We start from the raw sequence: 22,631 nt of genomic DNA on the forward strand, positions 1-22,631 counted from the left end.
TTGCTTTCGAATAGCCCCAGATTCAGAACTCCCTGCAGTCAAACCCAAACCGGGATCTATGGACTTTTGTGCGGGGTGGGGGGGTGGGGGGGGTGAAGTAGTGGGGTGGGGTAGGGGTGAGAGTGGGGTGGATTGCGCACACACACGTGGGCGCACGTACGCACAGACGACCCACTATGGACACAAGTGTGACGCAAAGATGCCCATATTTCTTCTCTCCTGAACCTACCCGTACGCCCAGCATAGAAAGGAGCCCAACTCAACCACCCAGGCGCACAACACCTCATCCGATTGCTGGTTAACCTGCGGATTTGTGATGATCGACCACACCAGAAAGAAAGAAAGAAAGAAAAAAGTTGCTCTTAAGGAAATTGTAACACGTTACTGGGCAGACACAGAGCAGGTAAAAACCCCCTGTGGTGCTACTGAACCCTCGCTCCATGGACGGTGGCTGGGGGAACCGCACCGGTTAAAAGCAAATAAGAAACCAAATCCGACTTAAATTCGCAAATGTGGAAACAGTGAGTGAGGCTGCGCAGTTGTAAACGCTCTTCTTCCTCCCCTCCCCGTGGGGAAAGCACGACAAACACTAATAAAGAGACCAACAACCCAGGAAAACCGCATCAACAGGCTGACGGGAACCACCAAAGCAGGAAACCCAGAGCACTAGGCAGCCCCTGCGCCCCGGGCCTGGCTAGCCGAGGGCCTGCGGTGTGGTCTGCGCCGGCTCCACCGCCTGCACCCCGGCTCCTGCAGGGGCAGGAGGATCCTGAAGGGACCGGACCTGCAGCGCTGGGAACCTTGGAGCCGCCTCCCCGGCCCCTGCAGGGGGTGCTGGCCCATTCCCGCCATAGATCCCTGGGGCCCTGCTCCATAGAGACGGCCAGGCTCAGACAGAACGAGTGCAAATGTCTGTTTATACAAGCAAGGGGGGAAACACCCTTTCGCTCAGGGGGGTGGGGTCCTTTGGGCGGTGCTGCCGCGGGGAGGTGCTGGAGCCCCGCACCGCGGCCTTGGCCTTCTCTCCCCAGAAAAGCCGACTCCGCACACCGCCCAGCTCTGAGGCTTGTCCCGACAGCAGTGAATGGAGACGCTGTTCCGGTTACCTCCAGGTCACGAGAACAGTGAGGCACTTCTGAAACGAACCCATTAGGAACATTGAAACGAAAAAAAAAACAAAAAACAAACCAAAAACAAAACCAAAAAAAAAAAAAAAAAACACCCGCGTCTCGCCAGCCCCGCGGACTACAGGTTGCTGACGTAGGCCCTGCTGTCCGGGAGTGCCTCCTCGCTCCGGCCTCGCCCCAGGGCGTATGCGCAGCTCTCGTCCTCTGGGACCACAGCCCTGTCCTGCCCCGGGTCCCTGCAGTTCACAAAAGGTAAGAGGGTGCCGTTGGGGCTCTGCTGGGCGCCCCCACTGAGGATGTTGTCTGCGGCATTCTCCATCTCCTCTATTGTCATGTCGCAGGCGTCAGCCAGCTCCTGGGTGGTGACCTCAATGAACTTGGGATCTTGGGCAAACTGTCCCAGTCCTTCGGAAATCAAGACCTGAAAGGGAGGGGAGGGGGAGAAGACAGAAAGGGGGGGCGTGGTCACTGGAGTTGCACGCTCGCTCCCGGAAGATGCAGTCGCAGGCTGGGATATTCGGGCAGCTTCGAAGCAGGGCATCCGTGTGTACAGACATGTCCACGTAAGTGTGCGTGTGTGTGCACGCATGGTGGTGTGTCTGTATTTGCGTGCTGAGAGTGACACAGGGAAGTGGAGATGGAGCAGGTACCAAAGAAGTAGGCACAGATCAGAGGAGAGGGGTTTAGGCGGGAGGATTCAAGCACTACACTCTGGCCCGCGGGCTCTGCTCCGCTTTTGCACAGGCAGATAGATCTTAGTCCACCCTTGCTTTTCTTTCTCCTCTTTGGCCCCCAACACATCTTTCATGTTGCCCTATCCAAGAAGCCTTCACTTTCCTTTGGCGAGTGTTAGCCGCTGGCCCCCTCCCCTGGCCGGCTGTCTGCCTTTCCAGGGCTTCCTGTGTGGGGTGTGTGCTCTGCTTTTGTTTGGGAGGGCTGTGGATGACCATCCTGTGTTCACTCTTCCTGCCAGCTGCCGGAGTGACTAGTTTTACTGGGAACATTATTATGTCTCTGAGCCAACGGGTAGAAGAACATGGTGGAGTCCGGTGGTCTTTTTCTTCCACAACTCTTTCCTCGTCCTCTTCCTTTTCCTCCTTCTCCTCTGCCTGCATCGCTCCCGCTTGATTATTTTTCAGACACCCTGCCTGTTCTGGCCACAGCATGCTTACTCTTTATCTGTCCTCACCACCACAGTGGGAGCTCATGGGAGCTGAAACCCATTTTCCCAATGCCTCCCTCCACCTACAGCCTCTGCACCCAGGAAGAGTCTCAGAGATGTCTGAGATGAATAGAGGACAACCAGGCTCAAGCGAAGAATAGTGTTTCAGAGCTGGCAAGGCCCAGAGTGCTGCTTGACCGAACTCCAGCTCTCAGGTCCATCTGCGCACAGCACAAAGGCAGCCTCTGCTTGACAGGGCCGGGGCTGGCAGCTGACTCCTTTACAGACAGACCTCCCATTGGGGTGAGCTTGGCTGGCAAGTCTTCCCTCCTCCAGTTCTCCTAGGAGATGGTTTCTAAGGACCGACCATGCCACCCTCCTTTTGGGCTGTTTCAGTTTGCCAAAGGACCCTAAAATGTGATGCTAAGGTTGGAGTAATGTTCCTCACAGGCAGAGGACTGTGACATTAAAATCTCTCTCAAGGAGGAAACGGAAGCTCAGGAGAGAGAGAGGGAAGAAAAAAATTTCGCCTTGGACTCTAATGCCACTCATGCATCAGAATCACCGGAAACCATGAAAATGTCAGTTTCCCTTGGCAAGCTTCCAAAGCTCTGGGGTGTTCTACTGAGCTGTCAGAGTTGGGCACAGTGAACCCTGGCCCTCTGTGTAGGAACAAGCCGCAGCAGGTGCGAACACTGGGAGGCAGCAGGGCTTTCCTTAGGGTTCACTGCCCCCAACTTTCTCTCTCTGCCTCACACCCAGTGGCCATTGTCTGGTATGGTCATGGTCGTAATTTTCTGCAGGCCAGGCCTCCTTCAGCATTTCCCCAGTTTACACACGCAACACACAATCTACTTAGGAAAGAGCCAGGCCTCCTTCTCTGCACCAAAGTCTCTTGCTTCTGGGTCCCCTCTCTCCCCAGGAGCTTGAATTAATTCACTTACCGCCTCTACCAGGCTGCTGGCGCTGCCGTGGAATTGTCTCCCTGGAGCTCCAGCCTGGCTGGGCACCGTGAGGGAGACAGGCCGGGCTCTCCGGGCCATGCTGCTGCCCCCACTACAGGCTGGGCTCTCCTCTGACCAGGAGCTGCAGTGGATGGATGGGAAGCTGCTGTTGAGTTTCTCGCTGGACTCGGCCCCCTCCAGCCGTAGGGTGGGGATGGGCTGTAGGGGCCTGCCCCGGCTGCCTGGAGTGACAGGGGGTGTGGGGCAAGGCCTGGGGAATGTGGTAGGAGAATGGCTTCTCTGCAGGAGGGGGCTCAAGCCTGCCACTGCCAATGCCTGTGGACACAAGAAACAGGAGTTACTAGGAGTAAGGCCTTTGAGGCACAGTGGCCATCAGAGAGACCTAGGCAAACCCAGGAGTCAATGTTTTAACTTTCACTGCCTGTCACTCAAAGTGTGTTCTGAACTCCTTTTAATACGAGACTGCATCATGATTAAATGATCTCTGCGTCTGCCTTCTGTCCCCAAATGCTCTCGAAAATCTGCATTCCCCCGTCCCCCGTGACTCTCTCAGGAGTGAGTGTCCCCTGCTCAGACGTGAAATGTTTGCTGAAAAGAACGACACTGTGTGGTGGGGAGGTCCATCTCTGGAAGACAGAGAGGGCAGGTTGGATGTGGCAGAAAGATAGACAGGGAAACCTAGTGCCCTACCTCTGAGCATGAAGATAGATGGGCAAACCAGCCCAGAGAAACCTTTATAAATAGCACCCATAGTGTCCCCACATCCTGCTTTTCTTTCCTCTCCCCCCGCTCGGGAGGGTCCCCAGCTTCTGGGTACTTGGAAATCTAAGGGAAGCATAAAGCTATGTTCATTATGTTGGAGAGTTGACGAGAATCCCTATTTAGACCGTGCTTTGGACTTTGAGCTGAAGTGATAACAGTTCAGAAGACATGTATGTGTGCATGTGTCCACACACGTGTGTACATAACATATTCACACATGCATACATGTGCACACACATAAAAGCACGTGGGCACGGGCATGTGCGCGCGCGCGCGCACACACACACACACACACACACACACACACACACACACACGATGACAAATAGGCCCCAAAGAGAGTTTGTAATTAAAAAGATAAATTGGGAGCTCAGGTGAGGTCCCCCATTTGTTGTGGGTAATATGCTGGCCATAGCTTGAAGTTTCTACTTGTTCTCAGATACTGAGAGTGTGATGCCAATGTTTTCACTGTCTCGGCTGTGCTGTGCTGGGATGGATTTTATACAGTGAGTCTCCCAGGTCTTATCTCCTTGGAGACCATTCCCCACTCCCACCCCCACCCCCGCAGTCCAGCCTAGTCCAAAACTCCCCATCCTCTTGTCTTAGTCCCGTGAACGCTGTGATTTCAGGCAAGGCCACCTCTCCCAGCATTCCCTATTCTCAACCATGTTGTTGGCACGGGCTGCCATCATTTCTGCATGGCGGTGGACAGACAGACTGCTCTGAAGTTCAGGTTCAGGGTCCCATCAAACCCTAGGTATACTGTCTCTGCTCCAGTGTGGTGCTTTTGCAGCAGCATCAGGCAGCACACAGGGGACAGGTATTTGTGCACTGTAAGGAGAAAGCTCCTGAGCCCTGAAGCTTCCAGCTAGAATCAGGAGAGGGACCCTCACCAGGGTTTCATGGGAACCTGCCTTTCAGCATCACAGTCTGTGGTATGTGCAGAGAAGTGGACGGCCCTACCCCGGGGGCAAATGTACAGAGGTCTGAGAAGGGAAGACAGAAGGGGTCTGCCATCACCACAGGCTTGTGGCCTGTCCACAGGTGCCAATACCTGATGATGGACCAGATGCAAGGGCAAGGCTGTCTTCTGAGAGATGTCTCCTCCTTGATCCTTTTGTCGCTTTAGACACTCCAGATGGAAGGAGGCCCTTCGACCTGCAAAAGTAGCCAGAGAACCAGAATGAGGGCACAGGTGACAGCAATGACCCGTGATGGCCCAGCTAGGGTCTGGATCCGCAGTGTCTACCAAGGGCCCTGTATTAAAGCTGTAGTCCCCAGTTTGGTACAACTGAAGGGTTGGCTGAATATTAAAAGGTGGAGCCTCGTGGGAGGTTTTCTACCATGGGGATGTATGTGTCTTTGTGTGGGACACTGGTCTCTTTCCCTCCTTAATATTCCAGGCCAGGAGGCAAAGGACACGTTTCCCATCATGATGTGCTACCTAGCCACAGGCCGAAATGTAATGAGCCGAGCTTCCAACACCGTGAGCTCAAATTAGCCTTTCTGGTTTTTAAGCTGACCGTCTCAGATGTTTATTCCAGTTGACTGAAAGAGGCTCCCTCTATGGTGAGGTTCAAAGGCTAGTGCCACCGGCCCCAAGCTCTTTCTTATGCCTCAGCTTGTCTCTGAGGCATCGGAGTAGCCGATGTCTGTGCCCCATTCCAACCAAGTCTGAGCAATCTTGTCACTCCGCATGCCTACCAGGCCATCTCTAGAGGCAGCCTAAGTGTGGCCCTAACAGTGTCTCAGCTGTCACTTGGTGTCTGACTATTGCCATCTTGGAGGTGACTACTTGCCCACGCCTGCAGATAGAGGTGTGAGTTTACCTAGAGAGGCCGAGCGAAGGAAACCCCTCTTTGGAGACTGCCGGAGCTCCCTCTTGCCCTCCTCTGGAGATGTCAGTTGTCGGTTTTCATCGTCCTGGTAGGAGAGTCTGGAACAGAGAACCCTTAGCGCTGTTCCCGGAGGCTCAGAGGTGGCCCCTGTCAGGACAGCTGCTAGCCCCAGGAAGCAGTTTTCATTTTCTTTAGTGAAGGCATGGCCTGCACTGTAGGTGTGGGGAGCACGCAGCAGGGTATTCTAAGACACCTGTGTCTGCTCTCAGGCATTGTCATCTCACAGGCCTGCTGGTTGGGAGCGTGGGGTCACAGCTCATGATACATATCCTGTGCAGAACCTTGCAGTTGATCTTCTTGTTTGTATTCCCCCCCCCCCCCCCCCCAGGCTGAAGATTGGAATTCAAAGCCTCATGCATGACTGGCAAGTGCTCAATGAGCTCCCATCCTAGCCCAGAGCCTTCCTTGCGTTTCTGATCTCAGCCAGTGGAGGCTCTCTTGGGCATAGAGAAAGCTGGGAAAAGAATTCGAGGTCCATATAACATTCTCTTAGAAGTATCCTGGATGCCCATCTTTATAGGTCTGTGCTGTTCACTATGTCCATTCTCAATGCTACCACAACATCCCCGATCCCTCCAATTCTCCCCTGCCTGGCTATCTCTTCACCATTAAGAGCACACAAGCCACTGTCTGTAGTGGCCATGCAATCATCTAGTTGGCAGATAGCCTGGCGGTGGCAGACCGTAGGGCATCTAGTTGATGACGTCCAACCTTTTTGACGGGGCACCACAAAAAGAACTATATTATACATATCCACAGTACCACAGGCGTACCTCGCCCTACGAGACACTTCCCTAACTGCATGCACCACTCTCTGATTATTTCCGTGCTACTTTCGTTGGCATTCTTTTTTTCAAAGACTACTGGCCATCACCCACTGAAGCAACTTCATGACCCTCTGCTGGCCAGTCTTCAGTTTGAGAAGCACAGCTGTGCTCCAGCGTTCGGTGACATAGACTGGATCACAGACTGTGCTGCCAATGATAACCTTTGGTTAAGTTTATTTATTTATTTTGTTCTCTTGCAGAGCTGAGGATGGAACCCAGGACTAGGATCATGCCAGGCAAGCATTCTACCACTGAGCTGCGCTCACAGAGCTCTTTACATCTTGAAGGCTGACACTGTACTGCCTGTTTCTTTTGGATCCACCGCTGCAGCCAAGCACAGTGATTCTAACAATGTATCTAGGGGAGTTTGGGACCTGAGGCTCTCATATTCTTACACTGCCAAGCCTTGCTTCTGTTCCCAACTAGATAATCATCCCTATTACATTTTCGTCTTACTTGGCTGTCCTGGCTCTTGCAGACAGATCTGGCTTCTGCTTGGTGTGGCACACAGCTTCAGCTACCCCACTGCTGGACTTGCTCGGCATGTCCCTTGGCACTGCTACCATCCTGTGGGTAGCTGGTTAGAAAGGTCCCACATTTTCTCTCTCTTCTGTGATCTCTTAGCTTCCTAATTAGTTAGTAAAATCTCTGGGTTTCAAAGGTGGCTTATTTGGAGTCAGGCAAGTATTCAATAAGAGTCTTTCCATCTTGGGCTTTTTTTTTTTTTTTTTTTTTCTTTTTTCTTTTTAACTTTAAGGGCCCAAGAACTTGGTGCGTACTGAAGCACCTTCAGGCAAGTGGAGGGTTTCTGTAATAGTCATAAATATCCTACAAGGAGTCTAGAGAGGCATACACTTACACATATACTTCATAAACAACATTAACTTATCTGATATATCCAACATCTTCTGTCGTCCTTCCATTTTATCTATTTGTAACAATTATTATTGATTTAACTGCAGACTTATGAGGTACGGTGTGACCATTTGGCACACGTAGATAATGTGTAATGACTAAGTCTAGTTAGTTATGTCTATTTCTGTAAACAGTCAAGTCCACTGACTGATACGTAATAGCACAGTATTCATCTGGCACACAGTGATGGTTCGACAGGCATGCGCAGTATGTAATGGATGCCCCCATCTTTTTGTAGGACTTTGTGGTTGGCACCTTTGAGGCCCTCTTTTCTAGTTATTCACAAAACATATGCCGATCCAGCTCTTCGGAGCACCAGTTCTTCTAATCGGATGGACACTACAGCCTCCCAGTGGACCTAGATGGAAGCGAAGTATTCCCAAGAGGACTGAACTAGTGTCCCCAGGTGTGGCAGCTGTGCCTCACAGGGCAGCCTTAAAAGGAGCTGTTCTGTAACGGGTTTATTTAAGCATCATTCAACATGTATACTGACTCATACTAGAAAATAACACCTACGACTTGATCACAGTCCCAAAGTTTAAGACACGGTATTTAAAAGGTTTCCTGGAAGTGGCCTGCTGTGAGACAACCCAAGCTGCAGAGGGAATCCTGGGCAGGTGTGACTGATATACCGTTGTGAGGAGGGATCAGTACCATTCCGGAGTCCCCCATCCCCTCCTACACTTGGGGTGGCCTGGGCAGGGAGGAGGCTTACATATCTGTGGAGAGCAGGCTGGGCTCACTGCAGTACTCAGCGTCTTCCCCCATCCTCACACTGCAGGTCTCATCTGGAAACATCTCCTGACTCACGGTGGCCCCCTGGCTCGCACGGGAGTGGTCCCTGTAGCAAGGGTGGGGAAAGGTGTCAGAATCTGCGAGCCCTCCTGCTCTTCCTCAGCAAGTAAGATGAAACTGAGCACACACACACAGAGTCCCACAGCTTCTGGTGAAGCCACAGAGCTATAGATCCTTCAGGCTATGACAAGGCTCTGTATGGGAGATTCAAGGAGGTCTCTGAAGTCTGCCCACAACTCATTTACCCTTTGGATCAAGACCTTTAGCTCAACCTGTGCCTTAGTTTCCTCCTCTATAGCACTGGAGTGACACATCCCCTGCCTGACACAGGGGCTTAGTTAGTGAAGTGCCTGTCATATTACACAAGCTTGAGGACCAGAGTCCGGTCCTTAGTACCCACAAGGAGAAGCTGGGAACAGATAGCTGAGTTGGTGAGCTCCAGGCTCATTGAGAGATCTTGTCTCCGTGGAAGACATCTGATCCCTGGCCTCTATACATGTGCAGACACGAGAACATGTATCCCTACACAAACTTGAACATGCAAAAAGACAGATGTGAGGGAAGACTTGACTTTGAAGCAGAGTCCTTCAAAGGACTGTGTGGTCAATGCAAGGTGGCACAGGTTAGCTGTGGACAGCAGAGCCTGTAGGTGGCCGCTTGAGGCAACTGACAAGTCCCGGAATCATATTCAGTACATCTTTGTTCTGACCCTGAAGGGAAGGTGCAGAGGAGAAACTTCATACATGGGGCTTGTCTAAGCAGACAGAATAAGCCCAAGTCTGTGCTGAGCCTGGGCTCGTCCTGAGAGAACCTGCCACACCTGGCTGTGCCTTTGAGGAGAGTACTGTCCCTTCTGGGACAGGGCCTCCTGCCCATCTGATCGTTTGTTCCCAAGTTGTGGTCAGGTGCTCTTCCTCTTCCGGTCCATGTGTGCCTCAGTATTTCCCTGCAGCTCTGTTCTCAGGGACCCAGCATGTCAGGGCCCCAGGTCTGTGGGAACCTATTGTTATTTTACTACATAGATATGTTTGTCAAAATGCCTCCTAAATGTTTGCATTTGTATCCATGGATTACTGCTCCTTTCAGCCTTGGTCAGAGATGCTACTTTTTAAACAAGACATCTGCATCACCCCTTCCGAGGCTCGGGGAACATTAGGGAAGCGGGGGCCAGGAAGCTGGAGGATTGGAGGAGCCTTGTGAAAACACTGCTTGCCACAGTCTTAGAAGACAGGGTCACCGAGAAGGGGGCGGGGCTCAGGAGACTCCACCCTTCCGGGAGGAGATATTAGCTCAGAGAGGAGAATTAGTGTCTTCATCGGTGCAACCTTCCACCCATTCTTATCCAAGCAGCCCTAATTAAACTCGGTGGGCCACATAAAAAAGGAAGGCATGGAGGTAGGAGGGAAACCAGTGGGACTTGGAAGGAGACAAGACAGGGTACTGGGGGATGAATATGATTAAAATATGTATGTGTGTGAAACCGTCAAAGAAAAAAACGTAAATAAAAGTTTAAAAAAGAAAAGTGAGAGGTTTTCACAAGGCATCGAAGGGAAAAGCTAGCACTAGGACTGAATCCTCGAAGGTGGTGGGACGGTCTGGTGGCCTGTGTGTAGAGTCGTGGGTCCAAGGGCTCAGCCAGTGCTGCCGTGGGGAGATTAAAGCAGCGAGTGTTCCAGAGTAGACAGTAGGTAGGGTGGATGCCATAGCAACGTGTCTGGAATCAGCGGTTCAAGTGTATGGGCCGTGGGGACTTGCATGCAGCCACTTGGAAATGGGACCATGTGAAAACCATCAAGCAAGAATGTTGCTCCTTGGATAGCAGATCAGGCCACTTGGGATTCAGAAACAATGCTTGAGGTTCTTGATGACGTTCTGGGCCAGAGGGAGCAAAAACAGGGCAGTCTCACCAAGAACCTGTGGACTTGGGGGATCTGTGTGACCTGCTAGGGCTGGAAGGGCTGCTAGTTAAGGGCAATGTGACAAGACGGGACGGATGTGTCCTCTCCCATCCAGCTCAGGAAGCCTACAGTTGATGAAGCAGAGAGTGGGACCCGCAGAGGCCCCAATCATGCTAACTCACAGCCTAGAGCAGTTACAGTGCCCACCCCACCGGCATTTCATAGCGGTGTATCCTACAGCACAAGGCAGTGGGGGAAAAGGGGTGAGCCAGGAGGTGGAAGACTTGGAAGGTCCCAGGAGCCATTCTCACTAATGCTGTAAAAGTGGATATCCAGCCCAACGGCAACTGGATGAAAGGCCAGCCTCAGGGATTCGGGAAAGGGCAAAGGCTGGTTTTGTTGCACAGGCCCAAGTCACACGTTTCGGGTCCCAGGTCAACATGCTGAGGAGGGAGGATAGAAGTCATCTGAGAAACAGAACAGAGTTGCCTTCACTGGGATCGCCATGTGTGAGCGGGAACAGCTGTGGGTGGCTAGCTGCTGGAGCTTGAAGGCTGAGCAGAAGGCCGAGGGGCCTAAGCCTGTCTTTCCTGGTGTCGATCTGGGAGGGTGTGTGAGCCCTCGCCCCAGGTCCACCCTCCTGCTTACCTCTTAGAGCTGAGCTTCCATGCTGCCTCGTGTACCCGGACAGCGGGGGACAAGGGAGGCCCATGGCCCTCCACAGTGCTGACGGTGCTTGAGTAGCCAGTGGGATGGGGGAAACGGCCCAGGGCAGTGTTGTTGGCGTTGTTGATGTTGGCATTGGAGCCCGTGGAGGAGTAGCTGCTGGGGGTGAAAGTAGAGTCCACCAGCTTCTCGTGGGATGGTGACTCCGTGTCACCTTGGTTGTTTCCCGTCTTGTTGATGTGCAGTGGGCGCTGGGTAGTGAAGGTCTGAGGAAAGTTGCTCCTGCTGTCACTTTGATAGTAGCTGACATGGTTGCCAAACAGGCCTCCAGCCCTCTGTAGACAAGACAGAGGGGTAGGTGGAAAAGCCTTCTCCATCATCTTTCTCTCTCCACTCCCTTCTCACACCCCTCTCTCTCTTGCCTTGGATGGCAGTGGGTTAAGAAGCACAGGCCACAGGAAGTCAACGGGCCCTGCAGAAAGGCACACACTCTGGACACATGGTAGAGGGAGGGAATTAGATGCGCGAGGTTCCATAATTCACCCAAAGTGCCAGGACAGGAATTCCCTCCTGTGCCTGGGCAGGCAGGAGGTCTCTGGTCTAGAAACTACCCTGGAAGTTTGTTTCCAGAGGAGCACTGGAGACTGAGGTTGGGGTTGAAGGGCAAGTGTGAGGCGGCTGCTTAGAAGCCAGCTGGTTAGCTTGGGGGAGCTTTGTGTGAGTGCTTAAGACTGGGGAGAAGGAACGGAAGATGCGAACCAGATTGTTTTGGTGGAACTACAATTGGCTCATGGAGCTAGGAGTTGTATTGGTCAAATTGAAACTAAGAGTGAAGAGTTTACTGTATCACTCGTGTCAAGGCTTCCTTTCCCGCAGGGGATTCTTTGAGATTTGAAGGCAGGAACAAGTGTTTTTCTCCAATATTCTTTCTTTGTCCAAGAGCGAGGGGTGAGGGTGGGATGTAGTGGTTCGAAAGGTTTGTCTAATCCTTGGGTCCTGGTGACTGGTCTTGGCGTCTAGAGTCTTGGAAGGGTGGTGTTCTGTATCTCTGAGGCCATTCACTGATGGATATTTCAGTGGTGCCAGAAAGGATGAGGTTCCAAGGCTGGGCATAGCAGGGTGGGCTGGGTTTGGTTCCCTATGTGCTTTATAGCCTGGGAGCCAGACCTGGAGATTGGGATTGGCCAGAAGGAGAAGCGAAGAAGCAAGATGGAAGACTGCAGTCTTATGGCACAGAAGTATGTGATTTTCCCCACTGCATTAATATTACCCCAGGGAAAGAGGAAGAGGCTGGGAGGGTCCCACTGTGATCTGGATAGCACATGCTCTATAGTAACAGGGCAACCGCTGTTTGTCTAGCTGCCACACGAGAGCCCACACCTAATGTGGCCACTTAACCTGATTTTTTTTTCCTTCAAGAAAAGCCAGGAGGTTTTTTTTTTTTTTTTAATTATTTAGATATGCCAGATATTCAAATATTGGCGAATAAAACAGGTTTTCAAATTAGACATGGCCCAGCCCTTGCTCCACACCTTTGGACGGAGAAGTTCTAACGGGGAAGTTTCCGATTAGATGGTGCTCCATACCTTCTGATGAGAAACTTCTCCAAGAACACTTCTTTAGAGAAACAGGTTCCTCCTGTCCTCTGAGGGCTGGGTCATGATTTGAGCTGCTGTGTCATGGAGTTGGCTTGGGAAGGAGGCAGAGAATCAGGAGATGGCTGATGAAATAGAGTGTGGCTCTCCTCAGGGAGACCAGGCAAAGCACCAATTTAGCACACTGCCGCTCCAAATTGAACTTCGTGAAGAACACCAGTCATGGCACTTACCCTGAAGATGTCATCTTCGGAGGCAGCAGACACAGCCTCCTTCATAGCCTTGTCCAACTCCTCCTCAGCCGTCAGGTCCCCAGAGATGGCACGCCGGATCTCAGGACCAATGTCATGCAACGTGCGTAAGCCAGCCTGGAACCCAGAAGGACACGTGACAACCCAGGCCCTTTCTACTGATCTTTAGTCGTCTAGGACCTTGTTGCTCCTCCCCAAGCCTCTGCCTCTCAGCTTCTCTGCCAGGCAGCTGGGCCTCCACACCAGGAGACGGGCTCCCATGGACAACCCTCCCCACTCCCCATCACCCTAGATTAGAAGGAACTCTTCATCTATCTAGGAGCAATGAAGGCATATTACAGGAGCAGCAAGAACCAGGGGCTGTGTCAGGAGCAAAGGTTCTAAGAGGACTGTTGGCTGGGAAAAGAAAGCCAGCAGGCCAGTTGAGGGAAGCATGCAGGCAAGAATGCAAGAGGGGAGGGCCACATTACCTTCTCACCTTTGGGAAGGTTTACAGTGTTCTTGTGACAGGACCTAGCTTCTAGGTAGCTAGCAAGACTTGGACCCTGGCTGGCGTCAGGGGGGGGGGGTGACCAGGACCTCTGAGTGTGGGTGCCCCCTTCCAGCCCCTCACCTGCAGAGACAGTGCATTCCTCTGTGACGGCTTGCCCACCAGCCCTTGCTCTTTTCGCTTCTTGAATTTTCGGAAGTACTCTTGGATCAGGAAGGTGGCGTAAAACTTGCCCACTGTGACCTCGTCATCTAAGGCACATACATGGAGAGGAGAACAGGATGAGTGATTCCACCAGATCTCCTTCATTTTTTTTCCAGCATTTAACACTTCTTTAGCATATTAGCTTTAATTTTTTTTCCCTTTTCTTAGTTCAAGAGAAAGCATGTAAAAAAGGCATATGATGAAAAGTCACCACACCCCTGACTGCTTGCTCACCACCTCTTGGCCGCCCATCACATCATTAGTTTCTTGAGTACTTTTCTAGAAACAGGTAAGCATGTTCTTGTCCCCCTTTCTAATTAAGATAAGTTCTCCCTCTTTTGTCCAGGCAGCCTCCAGTTCCTAGGATCAAGTGACCCATTCCCTCCTAAGTAGCTAAGACCAGAAGCATATGCTCCTGTCTGAACCTGGCTGTCTGTTTGGTTGCTTGTTTTCATTTTTTCCTCTGCAGAAAAGGTAGGATATTGTCAAGGTTACTTCCCACCTTACTTCTTTCCCACCTTACTTCTTCTTGATTGATTGATTCAATCAATCAAGTGTTTGATTCCACTTCCCATCAAATGACCGGTCTCCTTATTGCCAACAAAATTCTAGTGGGGTGAGAGAGAGGAACTGATGGGGGAAAGTGATTTCCCTTCCAACCAGCTAGACTGGCTAGACATGTGTCCTTCCTTGCTAGGCTCGGTGTTCAAGACCACACATGATACTGTCTTAATCTTAGGAGTGAGCTAAATGGCAAGGAAGCTGTAAGCCCCCAGGGGAATGCTTCCTGCCCAGCAAGCAGCCCCTTTGTCTTGTCTCCTGTGTGAGAGGGACGGATGGTTGGGCTGAGCCTCAGGACCTGTGATGGCCTTCCTGGTCTTCACGGTTCCTTGAGAGGAGCCAACTCTACAGAAGTTCTGGGCTTACCATGAGGCAGGAAAAACCCTGGAGATCCCTGATGAGGGAAATGGGGAATGAACTTGGGCGTCCATCCTAGGTTCCTTCAGGCCTGAGTTGGATGCCTGAGTCTACACCGAACTCACTGGGAAACTGCATAGCTTTTAAGAACATCAGTGCCCGGAGGGACTCCCATCTGTAGGGGAGTGACCTCCATAAAGATGCTGCGGGCAGTAAATAAAGCGATGCAGCAAAGTATTAGGTGGCGCGTGGTAGCTCCCAGCCCACCTTGCTTCCCCTTTCGGAAGTGGGTCTCGAACAGGAAGTATCACCTCTTAAAGAGGCTTCTGGAATGTGTGGGCTCAGCTAACGTGTTAATAAAACACACCTGACAAAGGAAAGTGTTGACAGTATTCACATTGTCTTGTGTCCTTTCAACAGTTACTCACTCTAAGTGTTAGCCCGAGAGCACTCCATCAGTTATTACAGCTTTTCGTATAGGTGTGCTGAGCATGTGCGCATCGAAGGCATTTGCTTTTAACACACCTTACGGCGAAGAATTCTGCTAGTGCTGCGGAAATTACAAGCCCAGGCAGGTTACCTACGATTTTGACTTGGGATCCTAGTAGGGGTGGTGTGAAGTACTTGAGATGAAAAGGGTCCTGTGGCTTGGCAGCCAATGAGAAATGCTACTCTAGGGGGGAAAATGAGCTTTTAAAACGATGTGATGATCAGGCAAGTTTCCTTCCAGAGCTTGAGAGCAACTCTAGTGCAGTTAGTCCGATGGCCTGTGGTGAATATATATTCATATATTGTAGAGTTTCCGAGAAAGTTCTGCCAAGCCCATAAGCATGGAAGGGCTTGCCTGTTCCCATATGTGAATGTGGGGTTACGGCAGATTTCTAACCCGGGGGTTTACATCCAAGCTTGTGCAGGACATCACAAAGAAGGGTCCAGAATAGAGGGGTCCAGATGCATGGTAGGGCTCAAGCATGAAAGTCTCAAGGGCTGTGTCTGCCCTGCTAATGATGGCACAGCTAGAGGACAGGAAGGCTGAGAAACCCCACAGGCTGGGTCAGTAGTGTTTCTCTGGAAGTTCAGGCAACACTTACCACCCGCAGGGGGCACCACCTGGTCCAACAGCTTCATGCTGGTCCTCTTCCAGATTTTCTTGATGATGGCCCGCAGCTCCTCATTGGCTTGTTCTAGGTTCCCTGATGGAAGGAAGTGCACACTGAACATATGCTCTGGATGCACCGGGAAGCCATGAATGGTGGCCTCAGCCCCACAAGTCACCTCGATTCAGCACAATCCCTTGCTGTTCTGCTCTCCAATCTTGCTATTTTCTAGTTTCTTCTATACCCCATCTCTTTTTTTTTTTACTCATTTTCTTTCCTTGTTATTTTCCTTTTTTGCCCTGTCTAGTGTCAATTCTCCTTCCTTTCTTACTTCATTGTGAATCAGTCCAAAGTTCCCGTCTGGTCCTGTCCGGTTCTGTCCCGTCCCGCCCTGCGAGGTGCAGGACAGCATCAAGGCTGATCCTGACTGTGACATTTCATAATGACCTCCTTGGGCTGCTGCAGGAAATGAAGACATTTTGAAGGAAAGACGGTCCACTTTTCACACGTCCATGTACAACAGAGGCCACATATAGAATCTCTGCTGAGTCCCCGAGGGAAGGAAGTGGAGAAATCTAACAGTGGAGGCAGAGACACCAGAAGGCCTCTGCTCTGGTAGTTTGGACTTCCTCTCTGCACTGGTAGAACAGGCTTTGTTAGACGCATGCTGCCTGGGACTCTAGCCTCATATCGGTGGAGAAGCAGAGCTAAAAAGCAATTGTAAGAGGGGACATGCTAGGTAGGGTCCTACGGCCCTTCCAATGATACCCTCTCTCACTACCAGTGTACATGCACCATGTATATCTTGGAGGGAGGGTATTGATACATGGTACTCCTGACTAGATTATGTCACACAGCACCCATGACTTGACCAGGGGGAAACGATGCCTGTGACCTAATCTCAGGAGCCCATTAAACTTCCAGAACTTTTACGTATATGAACTATACTTTGTTCATTGTATATTTAGTGAAACAGCTGTTGTAAAAGAGGTCTAGTGCCTTCTCTGGCTGGAAAGAGAAGGGTCAGTAGGACCCGTGGCCCTGAGAGGTCTGCCTGAAAGAATACAGTGTACTGAGGAAAGGTAGCAGTCTCTAGGTGCCAAGACATCCTCAGCTCTCAGCTGACAGGCATCTACTGGGGAAGTAGAGAGCACACAACAGTAGTGGGAGAATTCCAGTCACAACCCAAATGAGCTTGGAGGTAGCATCCTCCCCTGAGTCTCCAGGAGGGAGCACGGCCTCATTAGTGGTACTGAGTTTGGTCTTGGGAGCACAGCACCCCACTTCCCCATGGCTGGACTTCTGATAGACCTGTGCGCCAATAACTGGGTGTTGTCTGAAGCCGTAAAGTTTATGGGGTTTGCTGCAGAGCAACGGAAAGAGGATATGGCTGACAGCTACATTTATTACATGGGAGGCGACTGCAAAACAGTGTGAGCTCTGGGGTCAGACCACCTAAGTCCAGACCCAGCTCTGGATTGGTATGTGGGAGCGAGCAGAGGCAGTCATGAGGAGTCAGCGATGGCTCCTGAGTGCTTTGAGCATCAAATTCAAACTGCAGCTGAAGCCAGAACACCTCCTGGGCATCCCAACAGCCCCTCAGTTCCCTTCACTGAAGGTGGTTCACGGCTTCTTTTGTGTTTGTTTTCTGAAATAAGAGCTTATTATGTATCCATGGTTTGCCTCAAACTCATGATCCTTCTCCCTCAGGCTTTCAAATGCTGGGATTACAGGTATGCACCACCATTCCGGACTTGGCGGTTTCTGAAATCCGAAGTCAAAGAATCCCAACTAAAACATTTGCAGATGAACTCTTCTTTAGTATTGGGTTGAAAAAAACAATACCCCCAAACTCATGTCTCCCTGAAACTTTGGAATGTGAACTTATCTAGAAACAGGGTCACAGAGGTAACTAGTGAAGTCATGCTGTGTTAGGGCAGATCACACATCCTATGTGACTGGTGCCCTTAGAGCAAGAAGAGAGGACCACACACAGAGGCTAGGTCATACTATGAAGAGGCGGGAGGGACTGAGGGATGGAGCCAGGTACTTGAGACCTCCTGAAGTTAGAAAGAGAGAGAGACATGGAATCCATTCTTCCCCAGACTGCCAGGATGAACCAGCCTGCCAACACCTTATGTTGGGCGGTTGCTCCTCTCATAAGAGGAATGGAGTGTGTGATCATTTAGTCAGACCTAAGGAACAAATGTATCTCCTAAGGGCTCCTTCTTTTTTTTTTTTTTTTAGGCTTTTATTTCTGTACCAAAGGCATCTCTCTGGGTGACCCATATAATGGTGGAACTTCCCCCATTGTTCTTTCATACTATGTAAATTTATTTTTATTGTTCAGTTTTCAGTGCTGGGACCAGAACCTTGGGCCCTGTGTGCGCTAGGCACTGGCTCTACCACTGAGCTAAACTCCAAGCCCTCTTTTAAATATCTTTAAATATCTTCTTTCAGTGTTCTTCAGTGTTCCAACAGAAAATCTTGTTCAGCTTGACACCTGGTTTGGGATAAGGGTTCTGGTTCTCAAGGTACATGTTAATTTCTTTCTAGTTACTTACACTAACAGATGCCTGAAAGGGGAGTGAAGACTGCTCTATCTTACCTTTACAAATGTGGCATCTCCTCCTATTTCTTCTCTGAGTGTGGTGATGGTTCCCAGTCCTATATAGTAAGTTCACAGAAGGCCTGTTTTGGCTGAAGCTCAGCCTTGAGTCCCGGGGTATTACATGCCCTTGATGACTATCCAGAGAACGTTTAAGCGTGTTTCTTTAATTCTTAATTAACTGTCTGTTCCACTGGCTGGCCTCTCTCCTCAGGAGTTCCTGGTTATCTTGTGAGCGAGTATCTGGCAGCCCCTCAGTGTTGCCCGCAGGCACAAGCATCATTTCACTGACATCAGTTTGCCTATGTGGCGCATCTTCAGCACCGATAAATCTTGGCTTCTGCCCACATATGCCTTTTTTATTCCTTCCTCGAGCCAAAGCCTACATTATTAATTTACGTCAAGCTTTAAGTATTACAGCACATTCCTTCTAGCAATCATTCTGTCCTTTTCTCTTCGGAAAAGGAAACCCTTCCCTTGGAACTGAAGGGAAACAATAGTCACTGTAGAAAGTTTGGAGAGATCAGATCTGATCCCTGCTCAATACATGTGGGTACACACTACTTGGTGATAATTCGATATGGATATGAATATATCACCAGACAGCCTTCCAGCTCTTTCTGCTATATACACATGTGCATTAGGTGAGTATTGAATTCTCTCTTTAGCACAGGCCTATTTATACCCACCTCAGGCTGAAGTTTTTGCAACTCACCCCTTTTTTCTCTTACTTTTGCTTTCTTTTTAGTTTAAGAAATTTGACCCTGTTGTTTTTTTTTTTTATTTAATCTTTTAAAGCTTGGATCATTATCCTGACCTGTATCTTGCAGGATTGGTTCTTGGTTCCCTCACGTTCTGAGCACAGCTGAAGAAGGCATCTCTCTGGGTGACCCAGAGAAGAAGATGCCGGCTGCCACCTCCTTTCATTATTTCGCACTATGGAAACTGAAGCAAGGCGGTAAGGACTTACACACGTGCTGTGCGATGCTCAGTGCTCTCCCACTGCATTGGGGACACCAGCTTAAAGCCGGGGCTTTCAGGCTGTACCCGTGAGGCCAACCTCTAGGTCATACAGGAGGCGTCTGTGCAGCTAGCTGTAAATGCAGGTTTCCAGCCCCCCTCCCTCCTTGGACACGTGGGTTCAGAGCTTCAGCTGGTGTTCAGCTATAGCTCACAATTTTGATGCTTTTGTTCTTTGGCCATATTCTTTTGTTTGTTTGTTTGTTTGTTTTTTGAGAAGGGTTTCTCTGCGCAGCCTTGGCTGTCCTGGGCTCCCTTTGTAGACCAGGCTGGCCTCAAACTCACATAGATCTACCTGGCTCTACCTCCCTGAATGCTGGGATCACAGGTGTGAGCCACTGCACTGGCTTTGACCATACTCTTAAGAGACACTTAAGCAGGGTGTCTTGGGGAGCAGCAGCAGCAGCAGCAGCTTTTGGGGTGTGTCTATGCACCATATCCCAGAGCAGTTCAAAGAAGTTATCAGTGGGATGGAAGACATATGCCTTCACCAGGGCTGCTTCTAACCCACAGGGCAGCTCTTGGCAAACTAGAAGGGCCCACTATTGTAAGCCCACTCCTGTCTGAGAGGGCACAGTCTGTGTAGCATAGCACACTAGGTCATTTTAATTTTAAAGGAGAACCGAATGTTTGGGAGACACGCCTGCCCCTAATACAAGGCCATCGTATGGGGCTTGGTCCTTCTCTTAGGTATTTTGCACTAAACCCTCAGTCTTCAGGAGGTTACTGGGGTGATTTCTAGGGTTTGACGGAAAAGAGAAGTCCAAAATAGATAAGCTATGGCAAAGGGGGCATTCAGGAATGAAAGAAAATGTCAGCGCGCTGCATTTCTTGGGGAGTCGCAGTGTTATTCCACACTGATGCTGTGCAGGCAGGAGGAGCATCTTTCTGGTGGGGATGCTGGACCTTGCTAGGCATCCTCCTACCGGTGGTCCACAAGAGCCATTACCTTCTGTTTTGATCCTCAAGGCTGTCCTGACTAGGGCAAAGAGCGTAGCGTTGAACATGACTGTCCCATCGCTGTTCAGAGGCATGTTCATGGACACCAGGCGCTGGAGGGAAAGGAGGCTGAGTCAAAGACAAGGGCAGGAAGTTCTTAAAGGCTCCATACAACCACTGTGGCAGGAAGGTTGGGAGGTCCCCAACCTTGCATGGGGTCACCACAGTGTCTTCAAAGTGTTCCCGGGAAGACACTGGGCTTTGTGGTAAAGATTCTTACACCTCCCTATCGTTAAGACCTTTGCTTCCACAGAGGGTTCTTTCCAGCTCTGGGCTCAGCCCTACAGATACAGTTGTGCTACCTAGAAGCAGCAAGAGCAGCCGTGTGCCAGGCATTTCCTAAGGACCACTTGCCTGCCAGACAGAATTATCCATACTCCCACGAAGAGGACTGTGGGAAGGCTCTGTAGAGACGAAGGGTACCCTTGCTCCCTTGGCATCCTGCTCCCTTGGTGAGCCAGCAGCACACAGCAGTACTGAGAAAGAGCAGTATGATGCCTACCATGATGGCAGTGAGGTCATCCTTAAGACCACATGGGGTCTTCCTGTGGATGTTTTGCCAAGGGTTGTATTTTCCCTGAGTGAATGCACCATTTGGAGTCTCTTAGACTCCTAGGAAGCTCCCAGTCCTATCAGGCTAATCTGGAAGTCATGACCTGCACACTTTAGTTTTTTGTTGGTTGCTTGTTCTTACATTTGATTTGTACGTCTCACAGCTTGATTCCTCAGTGTCACCCAAAGGCCACCTCATAAAGGCTCAGTCCCAAGCCTAAGTACTTCAGGAGGTAAGGCCTAGTGGAAAGTAGTTACAGGAAGCCATGACCTTGAGGACGGTATTTTAGGATCTAGGCCCCTTTCTCTTTCTCGCTCCTGAGATAAAGAGGCTCTGCAGTCAGCGTGCCTCTTCCAAACACTCCAACTGGAATGTCATAGAGCTTCTGCAGACCCAGTGCATAGGCCCAAGCGATCGCAGACCAAAGCTTCCAAAACTGTGAGCCAAAAGAAATTTTCCTTTTTTTTTTTTTTTCCCCTACAGGTTGAGCAACTCAGGTATTTGTCACAGCAAGAGAAAGTAGTGTGACAGGAGCCTCCTTTTCCTCATGTTTCCCTTGGAAATCTCCTGAAGTTCTTTTTGGAATATAGTGGGGGTACTGACGAGGGAAATATGGCTTTTTCAGAGCACGCATAAAAGTTCCATGCTTCTTAAACTCTGTTTTGCCTGAATGGATTATCCAGGGAGTTCAATTACTCGGCCATTTGTGTTTGTTCCTCTCTAGGGCTCAACTCTCCATTACTATTTGCCCCAGCTCTTTCTGAGCTCATCAGGACTCCCACTGAAGACACAGAATGGCGAGGGGGGAGGAGGAATGCTCATTGAATGAGGGGACAGTCCTCAGCAGTTACTGGCCATGTGGCAGGATCTCTAGCAGGTTTAAGGGTCCTTGCCCGAAAGTCCAATCAGAGGCTGTTTATCAGAGCTCAGTGTGCTTGTTCCAGCCGTTTTTGGGTCATTGATTCACTTAGGAGTTTGGTAAAAACAGCAGACCCTTGTTTGGGTAAAGTTTACGTTTTGGTGATGAGACAGATCACTGTGGCCTCTCTAACGGTTCTCTCATTTTATGTATAAGAATTCCTAACCCATCACCCAAGGTCATCTGGATGCCTGGGTGGTGCAGCCTGTTGGCCTAAATAAAGCCTTTATTCATATAGGATATCTATTTCCCACACTAGGGCACAAGACATTCACTGTGACTTGTTCTTTTAAGGCCTTGGGAATTTAGATCTGGAAGGGTCCTTAAAATAGAACCTGGCTCTCATCTGTCTCTTTAAATACCCAAAATATCTTCATTCCCTTAATAATCACAAAGGCAAACCTCTCACATTCCCTCCCCCCCCACTCCCACAGGAACTGTCATTTCTTACTTTGCAGGCCACACGGTGGGGACACAACTTCCCAAAACCCAAAGGAGGCTGAATTCGCCGGAGGAGAGTCACCACATCCAGGTGTTTGATCCGACCCCTGGAGAAGGTGAGAAGGGAGGGCAGTCAGAAGGCCAGGACACACATGCTGGGATGGGGCCCGAAGCAGGAGCACTCCCCACGGGGCTGCCTTCAAGCCCTGAGCAGTGTGAGACACATAACAGAACCACAAACCTACAAAGAGGCCTGTTAGCGCTGTGCTCCAGGCAGAAGGCACACTAGTAGTACCTTATGGAAATCCCAGTGTGTTTTTGTCACTCAAGCCATTTGGCAGAAAGGCATTTAGGGATGGTTAATCAACAGTGATAGGTAAATAAGAGTTTCCATAAACCTGAGGCCAAGCTGGAGCTGAAGTGTCCCTAAATGACTGGATGTATTACTAGTTTTTCTGACACTAGAATTTGCTTTATCTATCTATCTATCTATCTATCTATCTATCTATCTATCTATCTAT

General features: G+C 50.3%; 1 protein-coding gene and 1 long non-coding RNA gene across 2 annotated transcripts in view; one reads left to right on the plus strand and one right to left on the minus strand.

Annotated features, from left to right (window-relative positions):
* Positions 1–92: 92 nt before the first annotated feature.
* The window catches only part of Cacna1c (calcium voltage-gated channel subunit alpha1 C), a 184,150-nt gene continuing 161,611 nt past the window's right edge, over positions 93–22,631 (minus strand). The window contains exons 34-44 of the mRNA XM_055604274.1: positions 22,121–22,217; positions 20,148–20,250; positions 15,565–15,666; positions 13,475–13,602; positions 12,844–12,978; positions 10,998–11,350; positions 8,372–8,497; positions 5,846–5,952; positions 5,071–5,174; positions 3,234–3,569; positions 93–1,548 (exon numbers count right to left, since the gene is read on the minus strand). Coding sequence (XP_055460249.1) covers positions 1,246–1,548; positions 3,234–3,569; positions 5,071–5,174; positions 5,846–5,952; positions 8,372–8,497; positions 10,998–11,350; positions 12,844–12,978; positions 13,475–13,602; positions 15,565–15,666; positions 20,148–20,250; positions 22,121–22,217 — 1,894 coding nt within the window. The 3' untranslated portion in view covers positions 93–1,245. The remainder of the gene's footprint in view (positions 1,549–3,233; positions 3,570–5,070; positions 5,175–5,845; positions 5,953–8,371; positions 8,498–10,997; positions 11,351–12,843; positions 12,979–13,474; positions 13,603–15,564; positions 15,667–20,147; positions 20,251–22,120; positions 22,218–22,631) is intronic.
* Positions 22,177–22,631, plus strand: part of LOC129674333 (uncharacterized) — a 3,518-nt gene continuing 3,063 nt past the window's right edge. The window contains exon 1 of the long non-coding RNA XR_008719794.1: positions 22,177–22,226. This is a non-coding gene — a long non-coding RNA (uncharacterized LOC129674333). The remainder of the gene's footprint in view (positions 22,227–22,631) is intronic.

This window comes from Psammomys obesus, unplaced genomic scaffold (genome assembly GCF_907164565.1).
Source record: "Psammomys obesus unplaced genomic scaffold, mPsaObe1.curated_primary_1811, whole genome shotgun sequence".
Lineage (NCBI taxonomy): Eukaryota > Metazoa > Chordata > Mammalia > Rodentia > Muridae > Psammomys > Psammomys obesus.